The sequence below is a fragment of the Myotis brandtii genome, unplaced genomic scaffold, assembly GCF_000412655.1.
Source record: "Myotis brandtii unplaced genomic scaffold, ASM41265v1 scaffold479, whole genome shotgun sequence".
Lineage (NCBI taxonomy): Eukaryota > Metazoa > Chordata > Mammalia > Chiroptera > Vespertilionidae > Myotis > Myotis brandtii.
In genome coordinates this window covers 689,716-703,348 of record NW_005368305.1, presented here as the reverse complement: position 1 = coordinate 703,348, position 13,633 = coordinate 689,716, and the positions used below count along the sequence as shown (strand labels likewise).

Sequence of the window (13,633 nt, the reverse complement as noted above, 5' to 3'; positions counted from 1 at the left end):
ACGTAAATGGATTAAATGCTCCAATCAAAAGACATAGAGTAGCTGAATGGATAAGGAAACATGACCCATATATTTGCTGCCTACAAGAGACCCACCTTAGAACAAAGGACTCACACAGACTGATAGTGAAGGGACAGAAAAAATTTTTTCAGTCGAATGGAAATGAGATAAAAGTTAGGGTAGCAATACTTATATCTGACAAAATATACCTCAAAGTGAAGGCCATAACAAAAGATAAGGAGAGCCACTTCATAATACTAAAGGGAGAAATTCAACAAGAGGATATAACTCTGGTAAACATATATGTACCCAATACATGAGCACCTACATACATAAAAAAAAAACTTTTGGAAGATATCAAGGAAGAGATTCACAGAAATACAATCATAATAGGAGATTTTAATACCCCATAGACATCACTGGATAAATCCACTAGACAAAAAAATCATCAAAGAAACAGCAATCCTAAATGACTCACTAGATCAGATTGAATTAATTGACATCTTCAGAACATTTCACCCCAAAGCTACAGAATACACATTCTTCTCAAGTGCACACAGGACATTTTCAAAGATAGTCCACATATTAGGACACAGGCAATCTCTTCAAATTCAGGAAGATAGAAATCATATTTTAAAAATGGGCATAAGACCTGAATATACATTTCTCCCAAGAGGACATACAAATGGCCAAGAGACAAAAAAAAAATGCTCAAAGTCACATCATCAGAGATATGCAAATTAAAACCACAATGAGATATCACCTCACACCAGTCAGAATGGCTATCATAAAGATTTTTTTTAACTCTAATTCAAGCCCATACTTTGGAGTTATAAAATACATAAAGTCAAATCTGAAAGAAAAGATATAAAAATATTGATACACATACAAATGAATTGAAAGGTTCTTATAGTAAAACATGATGTAAAAAAGACAATTTAGAATAACTCTATTGGAAATATCAATGCTTCAAATAGCTCCACCATTAATATACCTTAAGCAGTCTGTAGTGTTACCATGCCTCCCATCAGTGGTCATGTCTAATGAGTACTTCCTGTGCCAGAATTTACCCATTGTACTGGTTGCCACTAATGTTGGCTAGGACTCACTGAACAGAAATTAGCATCAGGAAAAATTAAGGGGAAACCTGGGGCATTCTGTTGCTCTCCAAAACAAAGATTTTTCAGAGATGTCTGGAAGCAAAAAAGAAAAAAAAAAAAGCTAACTTGGAGAGAACTCCCACTAAAAAAAGTGGTAACAAATTGAATATTAAAAAATAATAATTACAAAAAATTGGAATGAGCTGAGTTTGCCATCTAAGCAGTGAGTTCCTGATAATACTACAAAGTACATGTGACAAAAGTATCTTTTCCATACATATTTGAATTTCCAATATTAAAAAATTTGTGATATAGCAGTATATATCAATGTATAACAAAATTATGTAAAGCTTACACTTAGTCTAGGTATGTCAAAAATAAGTTACCTAAGATGATTATCCTATACTAGAGGCCCAGTGCACAAAATTTGTGCACTCGGGGTGAGGGCCCTCAGCCCAACCTGAGCCCTCTCGAAGTCTGGGAGCCCTTGGGGGATGTCTAGCTGACGGCTTAGACCGCTCCCCCTGGGAAGCAGGCTTAAGCCAGCAGTCGGACATCCTAAGCACTGCCACAGAGGCGGGAGAGGCTCCTGCCACTGCTACTGCACTCACCAGCATAAGCCCGGCTTCTGGTTAAAAGGGTAATATGCAAATAGACTGAATGGCAGAATGACGCTATGATGCTCAATGCAGGAGCTGCCCCCTGGTGGTCAGTGCGCTCCCACAGGGGGAGCGCTGCTCAGCCAGAAGCCGGCTCACGGCTGGCGAGCACCTGTGAGCACAGCAGCAGTGGCAGGAGCCTCTCCCACCTCCACAACAGTGCTAAAGATGTTCGACTGACGGGGGAGCGGGCCTAAACTGTCAGTCGGGCATCCCCTGAGGGCTCCAGGACTGCGAGAGGGCACAGGCTTGGCTGAGGGACCACCCCCCTCAAGCGTACGAATTTCACCGGGCCTCTAATTTACAATGTTAGACCAACATTTATTGATATGGCATGTTGTCATTGTTATTTTAAAAAGTAATCTACATACTCTGGCTGGCTTGGCTCAGTGGATAGAGCATCAGCTGGCAGACTAAAGAGTCTTAGGTTCAATTCCAGTGAAGGGCATGTACCTCAGCTGCAGAATTGATCCCAATGCAGGAGGCAACCAATCGATGTGTCTCTCTCACATCGATGTTTCTCTGTCTCTCCCCCTCCACTCTCTCTAGAAAGCAATGTAAAAATATCCTCAGGTGAGGATTAATAAAGGATAAAAATAAATAAAGCAATCGACAAAACAGCCTAAGAGGTATACTAACAAGAATTAATTTATTTATTGGAATATTTAAATATTCAGAGAAATATTATGTTTGTGTGTGTGTGTGCACAAGTTAATAGGGTGGTGCTGGGATTACAAATGATTTCTCTTTCTCTTTAAACAGATTTATACGCTAAATCCTAAAATATTATATATTATTTAAAATTAAAAGCACTTACTCTAAAATTAACTGATGGGTAAAAATTGAAAACTTTTTCCAAGAAATTCTGATTCTAAGAAAAAATCAGTTATATCATTTTTCTATAAGAATTATAAGTATAGTTTATGGTGTGAAATAAAATCAAAAGTAGTTACTATATATATAAAAGGCTAAGCAACCATCCAACCATCCAACTGTCCGACCAATAGCAATGACACACACTGACCACCAAGGAGCAGACACTCCTACCGGTAGCTATGACGTGCACTGACCACCAGGGGGCAGATGCTCAACACAGGAGCTGCCGAGATGTGGTGACTTGGTGCAGCCGGGTGGGGAGGGATCGTGGGAGGTTGGCTCCAGGGTGTGTCCAGTCCATCTGGCCGAGTCCCACTCCGCCAGCCACCTTCTGATTAATTTCCTTTCAATGTGCACAAATCCGTGCACTGAAGCAGTAGTATCAAATAATAAGGCAAGAATTTTTATATTATGGTCAAAATATAACACATATCATTTAGGGGAACCAATCCATTGTCATCTTGTATAGGGTACTTTCAAAAATCCAAACTAACAAAAGCTTCTCCTCTAACAGCCCATATTAGAGGTGAAAGTTAAATCTACCTTTTTGTCACCCTCTCCTCTATTTCTGCGCCGTTGTATCTCTAGCCCAGCTTCTTTCTGAACACCTTCTGCAGACTTTGTCAGAAGCAGCATCTCTTTTTTCTTCCATTCCTGAAGAGCACAGTGTTACTGTGATTCGTGTTTACAGTAATCCCTTGTATTTTGTCCACCACCAACAAGCAAATTAAAACAAGTCAAGAGCCTAACAGAAATCAGATCAAGTGTAGTGGAAGTCAAACATTGGCTTTTGAATGGGCTTCTTTCCTTCCTGCACTCCTACTAGGAATGCTAAATTTAAAAAGATATCCCCCTCACACTGAGGGTGATCAGGGAGTTAAATGGTGCCTGGTAACTTCCACAACCCTCTCCTTAAGAGCAGATATAATTTGTGGTGTCAGCCTCATTATTTTATGTAACAACTTGTATATCATAGCTGTGAAGAAAGATTAATGTGGGTAAATTACTTAGACTTGAAATGACTTCAAGAAATATTATAGACAACTAAAATTATTTTCAAATAAAACACTAGGCACAATCTTTCTCTTAATATTTTAAATGTATCTCTCACCTCTTCAAATTTTCTATGAAGAATATGTTTTCTTCTTGTTTGTTCCTGCTGTCGTCTTTTTTCTCTTTCCAACCAGAGGAGGCGCTGCTCTTCTCTTGTACATCCACATTGATCTAATTTCATACTTATCTTATCCAAATAACTAAATAAAAGTGCAAATGCAAGTGAAGATGAATTGCATGTTTCCCTTATAGTGGCATCAGCTGCTTTGATACGCCCAGACCACCTCATTACTCAGTCTTATTTCTTGCACTATAAGAATTTTCAGTTTTTCTCTCAGTTCTGTTCATGGATTTGTAAGCCAGCTCTCACCATGCTTTGTCATACAGATCTCTCTACCATGTCAGTATCTGTTCTTATGGCCAAGACAGTGGTAAAATGTGGAGCAGATTCCTTCAAAATATTTTGCACAGTCCTAGCCATTTTGGCTCAGTGGACAGAGTGTCAGCCTGCAGACTGAAGGGTCATGGGTTCTATTTCAGTCAAGAGCAAGTACTTCAGTTGCAGGCTCAATCCCGGGCCCTCATGTGGGAGACAACCAATCGATGTCTCTCTCACATTGATGTTTCTCTCTCTGTCTCTCCCCCCTTACTTCCACTCTCTGAAAATCAATAGAGAAAATAACCTCAGTTGAAGATTAACAACAACAAAAACACAAAAATACATTTTGCACAGTAATTATTCATAACTCAGTGAGTTTGCAAAGAAGGCTGGAATAACTGAAAATTTAATTTCAAATCTAGAAAGAAAAAAAAAGGTTGAATTTCTGAAGAAAAAGATGTATCCTGGGTCCCCTGTGACTTACAGAGCCTTCAACAAACCTTCCATCTATAATTCAGGTCTCTGCTATGTCAATATGCTTATGGAACTACCACAAAATGGACCCACAGAAAATAAAAGTCAGGCTGTGCAGCCCAATCCCTCACCTTAATGAAGGATGAAAGAGGAGGAGGAGAAAACGATAATATCCCTAAGATATGGGCTTGACCATGAAATGGTTATGGTTGACCACGAGCAGGTAATATCTGAAGAGCTTACACATTTTCTTTTGGAGACAATGCATCTCTATATGGGCATTAGATATAGTTTAGACAAACCTCTATTTTTTACTTTGCATGAACTTCCTTAAATTGAATGCTGTCAGCCCTTAAAGATGAATCATAAAAAGTGACTTCTGCTGCCCTAGCCAGTTTGGCTCAGTGGATAGAGCGTCAGCCTGTGGACTAAAGGGTCTCAGGTTTGATTCCGGTCAAGGGCATGTACCTTGGTTGTGGGCACATACCCAGTAGGGGGTGTGCAGGAGGCAGCTGATCGATGTTTCTCTCTCATCGATGTTTCTAACTCTCTCTCTTTCTCTCCCTCCCTCTCTGTAAAAAATCAATAAAATATATTTTAAAAATAAATAAAAGCGACTGCTAAAGGCCAGTGCTAAAAGATTGTTTTCCTCCATTTGCAACAACAGGAAGGATTTTGGATCTCATTTGTCCTTTAGTTATCAGTTTGGATTACCTCTTGTACTCCCAGAAATCCTGTCGTCTCTGGTGGAATTTGCTCTTCCTTCCCTTGACACCCAAGTTCCCAATTTCTGTACCTCTTGGTCTCCCTTCCTCTCTATACTTAGGTCAATAGTGGAATTAAATAGTGTCTAGTACATTTTTAAAAATTCCTAACTCCAATTCTTTCTAGTATTTTTCCAACTTATTTGAGTCTACAATCTATACATAAAATATGCATTCACTTCCATCTTACCTGGGCATTTCTAATGGCTCCTGGTCCTTAAAAGATTGGTTCTCCTCCCATAACAACCAATTTTGGAATTGTGCATCATCAGGAAGTTTACGTAGTTGATTGTTTAGTTGTAGTTTATTTATTTGTTTTGCAAGCATTCCCTATTTTAAAAAGTGTGTATCATATAAATGCATATATCTGTACGTGTGTGTATTTATACATATATATGTTTTTAAAATTTACAGAAATGAATTGTCCTTTGACATACCTTTTTATACTTAGTGTTTAGTAAAATTCTTGTATTTTCTAAATAACTAAGTCAGTTTAACTGCATTTAAATCTATTTTGAATCCATTACAGACATGGGTAACTGAACCAAAGTAAAAATGTATCTCTCTAAAAATTAAAAGTAAATATCTCATTGTACATTTCTATCCATTCTGAAAAAAATTAAATGAAAGTATGGAAGAAGGGCAAGAGAAACTCTAGACACAGAGGGGGAAATATAGAACACTTAAAGGTAAAGGTAAGTTATTCTCATTTCTATACCACTTTCTCACTGTAGAACATAAATTTGTAAAAGTACACATGCTCATACCTTTCTTGACCCTAAAATCCAAATTCACTCATGGGCATGTGTTTGCATGACACACACACACACTAACTTTGAGTCAAAAATTGAAAGGAGCCTGGCCAATGTGGCTCAGTTGCTTGGCTGTTGCCCCATGCACCGAGAGGTTGCTGGTTCCATTCTGGTCAAAGCATTCCCCTCATGGCACATGTCCGGTTTCAGGCTCAGTTCCCATAGTGGACAGGCAGGAGGCAGCCACTCCATGTTGAGCTCTCATATCAATGTTTCTCTCTCTTTAAAAAATCAATATAACTATTCTTTTTTTAAACAAAAATTTTAAAATTGAAAAGAAGTCACTATTCATACTCACTCTCTCTACCCCTAATCATTTCACTTTACCTTTAATATAATTTTTTACTGGATGAACACAGCTGCATGTGCATAAGTACAAACACACAGTGTATATGTTCTTGAGTCACCTGTAGGACATTATAACTATTCACACTGTTCCTCTCCTATTACTCAAGCTAACTTTGGTTCCAGTTTAAAAATCTTGCTGCCACAATAGATTATTCCTATTGGCCCCAACTCAGATAAAAGAAACACACTGGATTAGCAATTTAGTTACTAAATTATACCCAACTACCACTGACATATTAATAGATGGCCTGGTCCCTTTCCATTTCTTGGCCCAATAAAGCAACCTCAAATTCTTCTTTATTCCTGCTCTAAATTTTCATTTGGAAAAAATAATTAGTCTGTCATAATCAAAGGCAAAAGTATTACAAGAAAATACTTTTTATACAAGTAAACCTTTCTTCCAAACTTTACGTAAGAAAACAAATTTAACTATTTAACTTACTTGTTCTTTTACGTAGTGCCTTTCGAAGTCTAATTTCAGACTTGTAAGATATTGCCTATACTTGTTAAACTCAGTCAAGTTACATATAACCTAAAAAACAAAACAATAACAAAAAATATAAGTATAAACATTTAAAAATCATAGCAATCACTTTCTGAAGGAAAAATATTAATAATATGCAATTTGATAGCATTTTGGTATCAAGAGTAATGAATTGCTAACAATTTTGTAAGTAGTAGCTCTCTACAATTGTTAAACAACAGGACATATCTAAGTCTCATTACTTTTTTAAAATATAATTTATGAATTTAGTACACATAATTGGAGTTAGTAGAATAAAATGCCTATCTATATATATAAAAACCTAATATGCTTAAGTGTCCAACCAATTGGTCGACCATTTGGTCAACCACTTGATCAGTCGCTATTACACACACTGACCACCAGGGGGCAGACACTCCAACCAGTCAGTTAGCTTGCTGCGGGAGTCCAGCCAATTGGGACTGGGCGAGACAGGCCAGACATGCCCTGGAGCCAAACTCCCGTGGTCCCTCCCCAGCCTCTAAAATATTTCTTCTAATTAATGTCCTTTCAATGTGCATGAATTCATGCACCAGGCCTCTAGTGTAATAATAATTACATATTCAATACATATTAGAATATAAAACTATTCTTATGTTTTATCAAGATTGATCAGGCTAATATTGCTGTGTTCCTAATTTTTTTTTCTTTTTAAAAAATATGGAAAGCTTCATGGATTTGCATGTCATCCTTACACAGGGGCCATGCTGATCTCTGTATCATTCCAATTTTAGTATATGTGCTGCCAAAGTAAGTACCCGTGTTCTTATTTTGTCTCGAGTTTTTAAAAATTTCATAAGACATAATCCTTGACAAGCATACAAAATCATTGGAGACAGAGAAAGAGAACTGTGATACAGTCAGAAAATTATTTTTATATCCTCAAATTACTTGGTAATCACCTTTTGATATTATAAACAAAAAAGGTGGAAGAAGTAGTATCATTTAGAAACACAATTGTTGTCTGATTTTCCCTTGACCCAAAATACTAAGTAATTTATAGAATTTCTCATTAAGTATCACCAAGTTAAAAGTGAAACCCCACCCCCACCCCAGTAAGGTATAGAAGCCAGTTTATATCAAGTCTTGGAAGTTTTCAATGATTAAAAGGAAGTAATCTTCGACCCACTTCATTATTTCGGGTGATGTAGCCTCCTTTCTTTAATCTCCTCCGGATATCTTCACGTGAATGGTATGCTCTTAAATGTGGATCATGGAGACTATTATATTGGTTGTCCAAAAGTCGACAATAAGGATCAGTCAGGTTAAAACCATAAGAAGGTTGAAAAAGCTGCAAACACAGATTTAAAAAGATGATAAATGTAAATTTTGAAGATGACTGGAATATTCATTCAAAATAAAGCATGCAAGAAGAATTCGACATGGGGAAAACCAGCAACAGAAAGATTTGGATTGTGTAATGCTTATTGCTTATTCCTACCCACCCACACACACCTGACCTGAATTATTCTAAAAACCCACCCTCACTCAATTCCTCCACTGATCTCCATCAGTTTCTACCCCTGACCCAGAGAGAAAGGAAGAAAGGAAATGAAAGAGACTAGGATAAAATGTATTTTAATGGATAAAGCTAATGCTAAGTTCTCCATTTCCTCCCTCCCTCTTCCAGGTCAAGACACTGCATTCAAAGTATAAAGAGATAATATTAACTATGACTGTTATATCTCAATAATCTAAAAATGAAGAAATTGGAAAATCTTTTTCGAAGATGCATGGAAACAAGTTTATCAAATAATAATAGAAGTAAAGCTCAGATGTTAAAGATGATGGATTAAAGAGTTATTGTTTCTTGGGATCTTATCTAATACAAGAAATCAAACAATCTCTGAGTGCTACAATCAGGAAAAAATCAAGATCTGGATTTTAAAGTTTAATATATTGAACCAGTTATGAAGGATATTGACAGGAATTGAGATTTCTCCCTATGTGAAAGATCAAATACAACCTTGTGCAATAGCCATTAATATTTAAAAGAAGAAAAATATCAGCTAATAGTCATGTTTCTATATGTGTTATTTTGCAGGGGTGGGGAAACCTTATCTGCCAAGGGCCATTTGGATATTTATAATATCATTTGTGGGCCATACAAAATAATCAATTTAAAAATTAGCCTGCTATATTTGTCAAACATTTAATTAACTCACCCCTAATGCCTTGGCAGGGCCAGACCAAATGATTTTCAGGGCCTTATAGGGCCCATGGGCCGAATGGTCCCCACCCCTGCTTTAGAGGAAATAGCTGTTATTTAATCTCAGTTGTAAATGAAAACATTACCAAGTTGGGGCTTTTTTTGTTGGTTGGTTGGTGGTTGGTTTTTTTGGTGTGAATTCTTAGTCCAATTTTTAATAGCAGGATGGTGTTAATACATTAAGCAAGAACCTGTGAAAGGGAAAAAGTAGAGGACAGAAGTAGATGTGGACTTTGTCCTAGTGTCTTTACATTATTTTTGTTTTTATTTATGTGTTTTTGCTCAGGAAAACAGAAGTTTTAGTTTAAAATAACATTAAAGCAGGAACTGGCCCAAGTGAAAGGCAAATGGAATGTGTGGGGATGTGGCAAACCTGAGAGCACCTGTCTTGTTTGCAGGCCCTGATTCAATGTACAAGACTCCACAGGCCTGACCTGTCTGCAGGGACCTGTGTTGTTCAGTCTGGCAGCAGCCATGTCAGTCATGTTCTGAACACTAAGCAGCCTGGATGGGTGGGGTCCTCAAAGAACTCCCTTAATGTAGGTGGGAGGATGCTTCATATGTGGGCAAAGGGGATTGGTGGGAACTGATAGGATGCTAGCTTTCCTTTTCATTTAAAGCTTCCTTGGAACATTTCTGTTCTCAGCCTTAACATCAGGCTTTATTCCCTTCCAAGGGGGTCTAAATCATAAAGTGCAATCATTCCTTAATTGCCAGTGCTTCCCTGAGAAGGAAAAGAATGGAATTCTATGGGGCAACGTCTTGAATTCAGTGAAGCCAGATATGAAGCAACCAACAGTCATGAGTCCAGGATTGGTCTGACTGTTTCTTTTAGAGGTTGACATTTAGCTGTCGAGTTCTTTTAAATAGTGATTTTAGTTGTGATGAGATGTTTCTCAAAATCAAACCTGGGCTACTTGACCTATAAACAAAGAACACCTTTTAAACAAATCCATTCATGCCCTACCTGGTTTGGCTCAGTGGATAGAGCTTTGGCCCATGGACTGAAAGGTCCTAGGTTCGATTCTGGTTACAGATTAGATCCCCAGGCATGTGCAGGAGGCAACTAATTGATCTGTCTCTCTCACATCACATTAGGTCCTTGGGTTGCGTGGGAGATATTTTTGCCGTAAGTTGGAACCCACCTACATAAGCACCTGTGTCACTCACCGGGAACATATACACAGCAGTAATGAAGTGAAACAGTAAAAAAAAATTTAAAAGAAAGATAACAATTCCTGACCTTTACTTGTGGTAAATAAATAATAAAAAACATAAAGCATATATGTACATACGTCGAAATGACGGAACTTTTTTTTTTATAAATAAATGGGAGATGGCTACGTAACCACAAAACAATGTACCTCGAATCCAACGTAACCCGAGGACTGTCTGTATTTCTCTCTCTGTGCCTCTCCCCCTCCCTTCCACTCTCTCTAAAAATCAATGGGAAAATATCCTCGGGTGAGGATTAACAAAAAATTCATTCATTGGAGCCAGGATAATCCTGTTTGTCAATTAAAATAACTGGTTTGTGTCCCTTTGGAAAAAAAAGAAACACACTAAAGTGTAAATATAAAGCATTATTCATTGAGGAACTTTTACTAGAAGAAAAGGAAAGCTCTCACAAACTCAGTCTTCAAGGAAATTGCTTGGTGCCAAATTATAATTAAATGAAGACAGTTTGGGGAAAACGAACATAATAAGAATAGAGAGAACATTTTTTTAAAAGTAGTTGACAAGCAAATTAATATTTGACAGAAAATGGTAACACAACAAATAATATATTTGAGGAAGCAGACAAAAGAAAGAGGGTAAAATTTAAACACAAGAGAAGTAGTATAGGTGGCAAGCATGCTGTAGGAAAGCTATTTTGTGTGAATGTGACCCAGTTAAATTGTGTGAGATAGGCATGTTTTTAGTCAGCTTGCTCTATCCTAGAAAAACAGATTTGTTTTTAAAAACAAGTATTTTGGGTGAGGATTAACAAAAAATTCATTCATTGGAGCCAGGATAATCCTGTTTGTCAATTAAAATAACTGGTTTGTGTCCCTTTGGAAAAAAAAGAAACACACTAAAGTGTAAATATAAAGCATTATTCATTGAGGAACTTTTACTAGAAGAAAAGGAAAGCTCTCACAAACTCAGTCTTCAAGGAAATTGCTTGGTGCCAAATTATAATTAAATGAAGACAGTTTGGGGAAAACGAACATAATAAGAATAGAGAGAACATTTTTTTAAAAGTAGTTGACAAGCAAATTAATATTTGACAGAAAATGGTAACACAACAAATAATATATTTGAGGAAGCAGACAAAAGAAAGAGGGTAAAATTTAAACACAAGAGAAGTAGTATAGGTGGCAAGCATGCTGTAGGAAAGCTATTTTGTGTGAATGTGACCCAGTTAAATTGTGTGAGATAGGCATGTTTTTAGTCAGCTTGCTCTATCCTAGAAAAACAGATTTGTTTTTAAAAACAAGTATTTTCCAGAAGCAAAACTTGCTTTAAGAAATCATGTTTACTTGGCAAGTATCAAATACCTACTCATTTCTGACATCACAGAGAGTAGAAGGGTAAGGGGGTCGCATGGAATTCTTCCTTGTAGAATTTTTGGCTCTGTTAATCAAAGAAACCATTCAAAAAGAATGTCCTCCACCTCCTTCAGGGTTAGTGTTTGACTCAAGGACTGGGTAGGTTTCAGGGTGGGAGTAGTGTTGAGAACTAAAAACAAGAAAGGGTTTGAGGGAAGTATACACTATAACCCAGTATGAGTTAAGTTATAAAACTGTAATTACAGAATTGTAGTGTTGAGTAAAATTATACAAACAAGGGCAATGCAAATTCTTAGGAAATATAAGCTCACTGGGGGCTATGATAGTTCACAAAAAAATCTTGAAAGATGGCTGAAGTTCACAGACTGAGGAGAAGAAGAAAGGGTATGCCAGGTTTGGGGGAAGGTGAGGAAAGGCACAGAAGCATTCCCATGGTATGTGAGAGGAGGTATGAAAGACCCCAACTGGAGGAAGCAGAGGTTCTGGGTGGGAGTAAAACTGGACAGGAAGGTTGGGGGAAATCATGGAGTGTCTCCCGGGAGGCAGAGCTTTCTTCCATTAAAGTGAAGTTAAAGTACCTAAGCATGTTAACTCACTTCAATTCCATTTTTTCCTCACTGTTGTGTATGAAATAGAATTTCTCTCAAAACAAAATCATAGAGAAGTTTCTATAATGAGAGTTTTGTCCAATTTATTATTGGTTAAAATCATAACATAATTAAATGCCAGCCAACACCAATAATTTTCCACCTTTGAACCAAACATATTTATTTCTAAGTAAATAAAAATCTCACTAAATATCTTTTGTGTTGTTACAAAGAAAAGTTAATATGCTTCCAAAACTTGAGAGAACTAAGAATAACACCTGTCCATCCCATGATTCTGTGCAAACCAGACTAAATGAAGTTGATTGGCATGAATCCTAAACAATACCTTGGTTTACATGTGGATTTGAGTTGATTTTTTTTTCTGTGAATGTTAATGCGAATTCCCTTAATGGAGTTTGTATAACGTAGCACTTGACTTTAAAAGCAAGTAGAAATGGGCAAAGTCAAACAATGTCAAGACAAAAATTACCTTTTTATTTAACTTCGTCGTATAGTATAAATTATTGCTCCCAGGGATCACAGGCAGCTTGACCTCAAGAGGCAGATCCAGTAGTGCAGTCACTCCACAGCCAGGGAAATGGGCTTTGTGCTCACCCTGTCGGGAACAAAGGAGAGTTTTGTCTTTCCTTTTAGGCTTTATTTCCTTAGTTCAAGCCTACCTACCCCTAGTTTAACCAAAGGAAGCAAAGGGTCATACAGTCAGGATTAAAGGGGCCTGGCCTGCCAGACAGCCCTGAAGACCTGGTCTGTCACCACCCAGTTGCTACCCCCACTGCACTGCATGAAGGTACCCCAAGCACCATAGTTACACCCATGGGACCTGTCTGTGGCTCTCTTTGCCCTGCCCCACGGGAAAACAGGGCCTCTTGCCACTCACAGCTCCACACTGATGGGGGTTGTTGTCCAGGCTGCTAGAGTTCTTCCTGGTGGTGGCAACGCTGGTAGCCTTGGAGTGGGTGCTGAGGTACTGCTCCATAGTAGGCCTAGGCTCCTGCTCTCCTCGTCCCTTGTCCTGACAGCCCAGAATGCCCAGTACCCCTTTGTCTCACTGTCTCAGAGTTCCAAGTTGGAATGTGGGGGCCCCAAAGGGCAGAGCCCTCAGAGGGCTGTCCCCTCTTGCTTGAATCTTGAGCACCCAAAGTTGGGGAAACCAGTAGTGGGGCCTGATCTAAGAGGCCCACAGTCGAAATATAATGTCTCTGAAACCAACAGTCAAACCAAACCCAAAATCACAACATATAACACTTTGCACAAAGCTGGCTAATTTCTTCTGGCC

General features: G+C 38.0%; 1 protein-coding gene across 1 annotated transcript in view; it reads right to left on the bottom strand.

The window, feature by feature from the left end:
- The window catches only part of LOC102240254 (fibrous sheath-interacting protein 2), a 39,002-nt gene extending 25,579 nt beyond the window's left edge, over positions 1-13,423 (bottom strand). Inside the window, exons 1-7 of the mRNA XM_005876031.2 lie at positions 13,235-13,423; positions 12,827-12,952; positions 8,118-8,279; positions 6,908-6,997; positions 5,496-5,635; positions 3,747-3,888; positions 3,179-3,289 (exon numbers count right to left, since the gene is read on the bottom strand). Coding sequence (XP_005876093.2) covers positions 3,179-3,289; positions 3,747-3,888; positions 5,496-5,635; positions 6,908-6,997; positions 8,118-8,279; positions 12,827-12,952; positions 13,235-13,333 — 870 coding nt within the window. The 5' untranslated portion in view covers positions 13,334-13,423. The remainder of the gene's footprint in view (positions 1-3,178; positions 3,290-3,746; positions 3,889-5,495; positions 5,636-6,907; positions 6,998-8,117; positions 8,280-12,826; positions 12,953-13,234) is intronic.
- Positions 13,424-13,633: the final 210 nt, after the last annotated feature.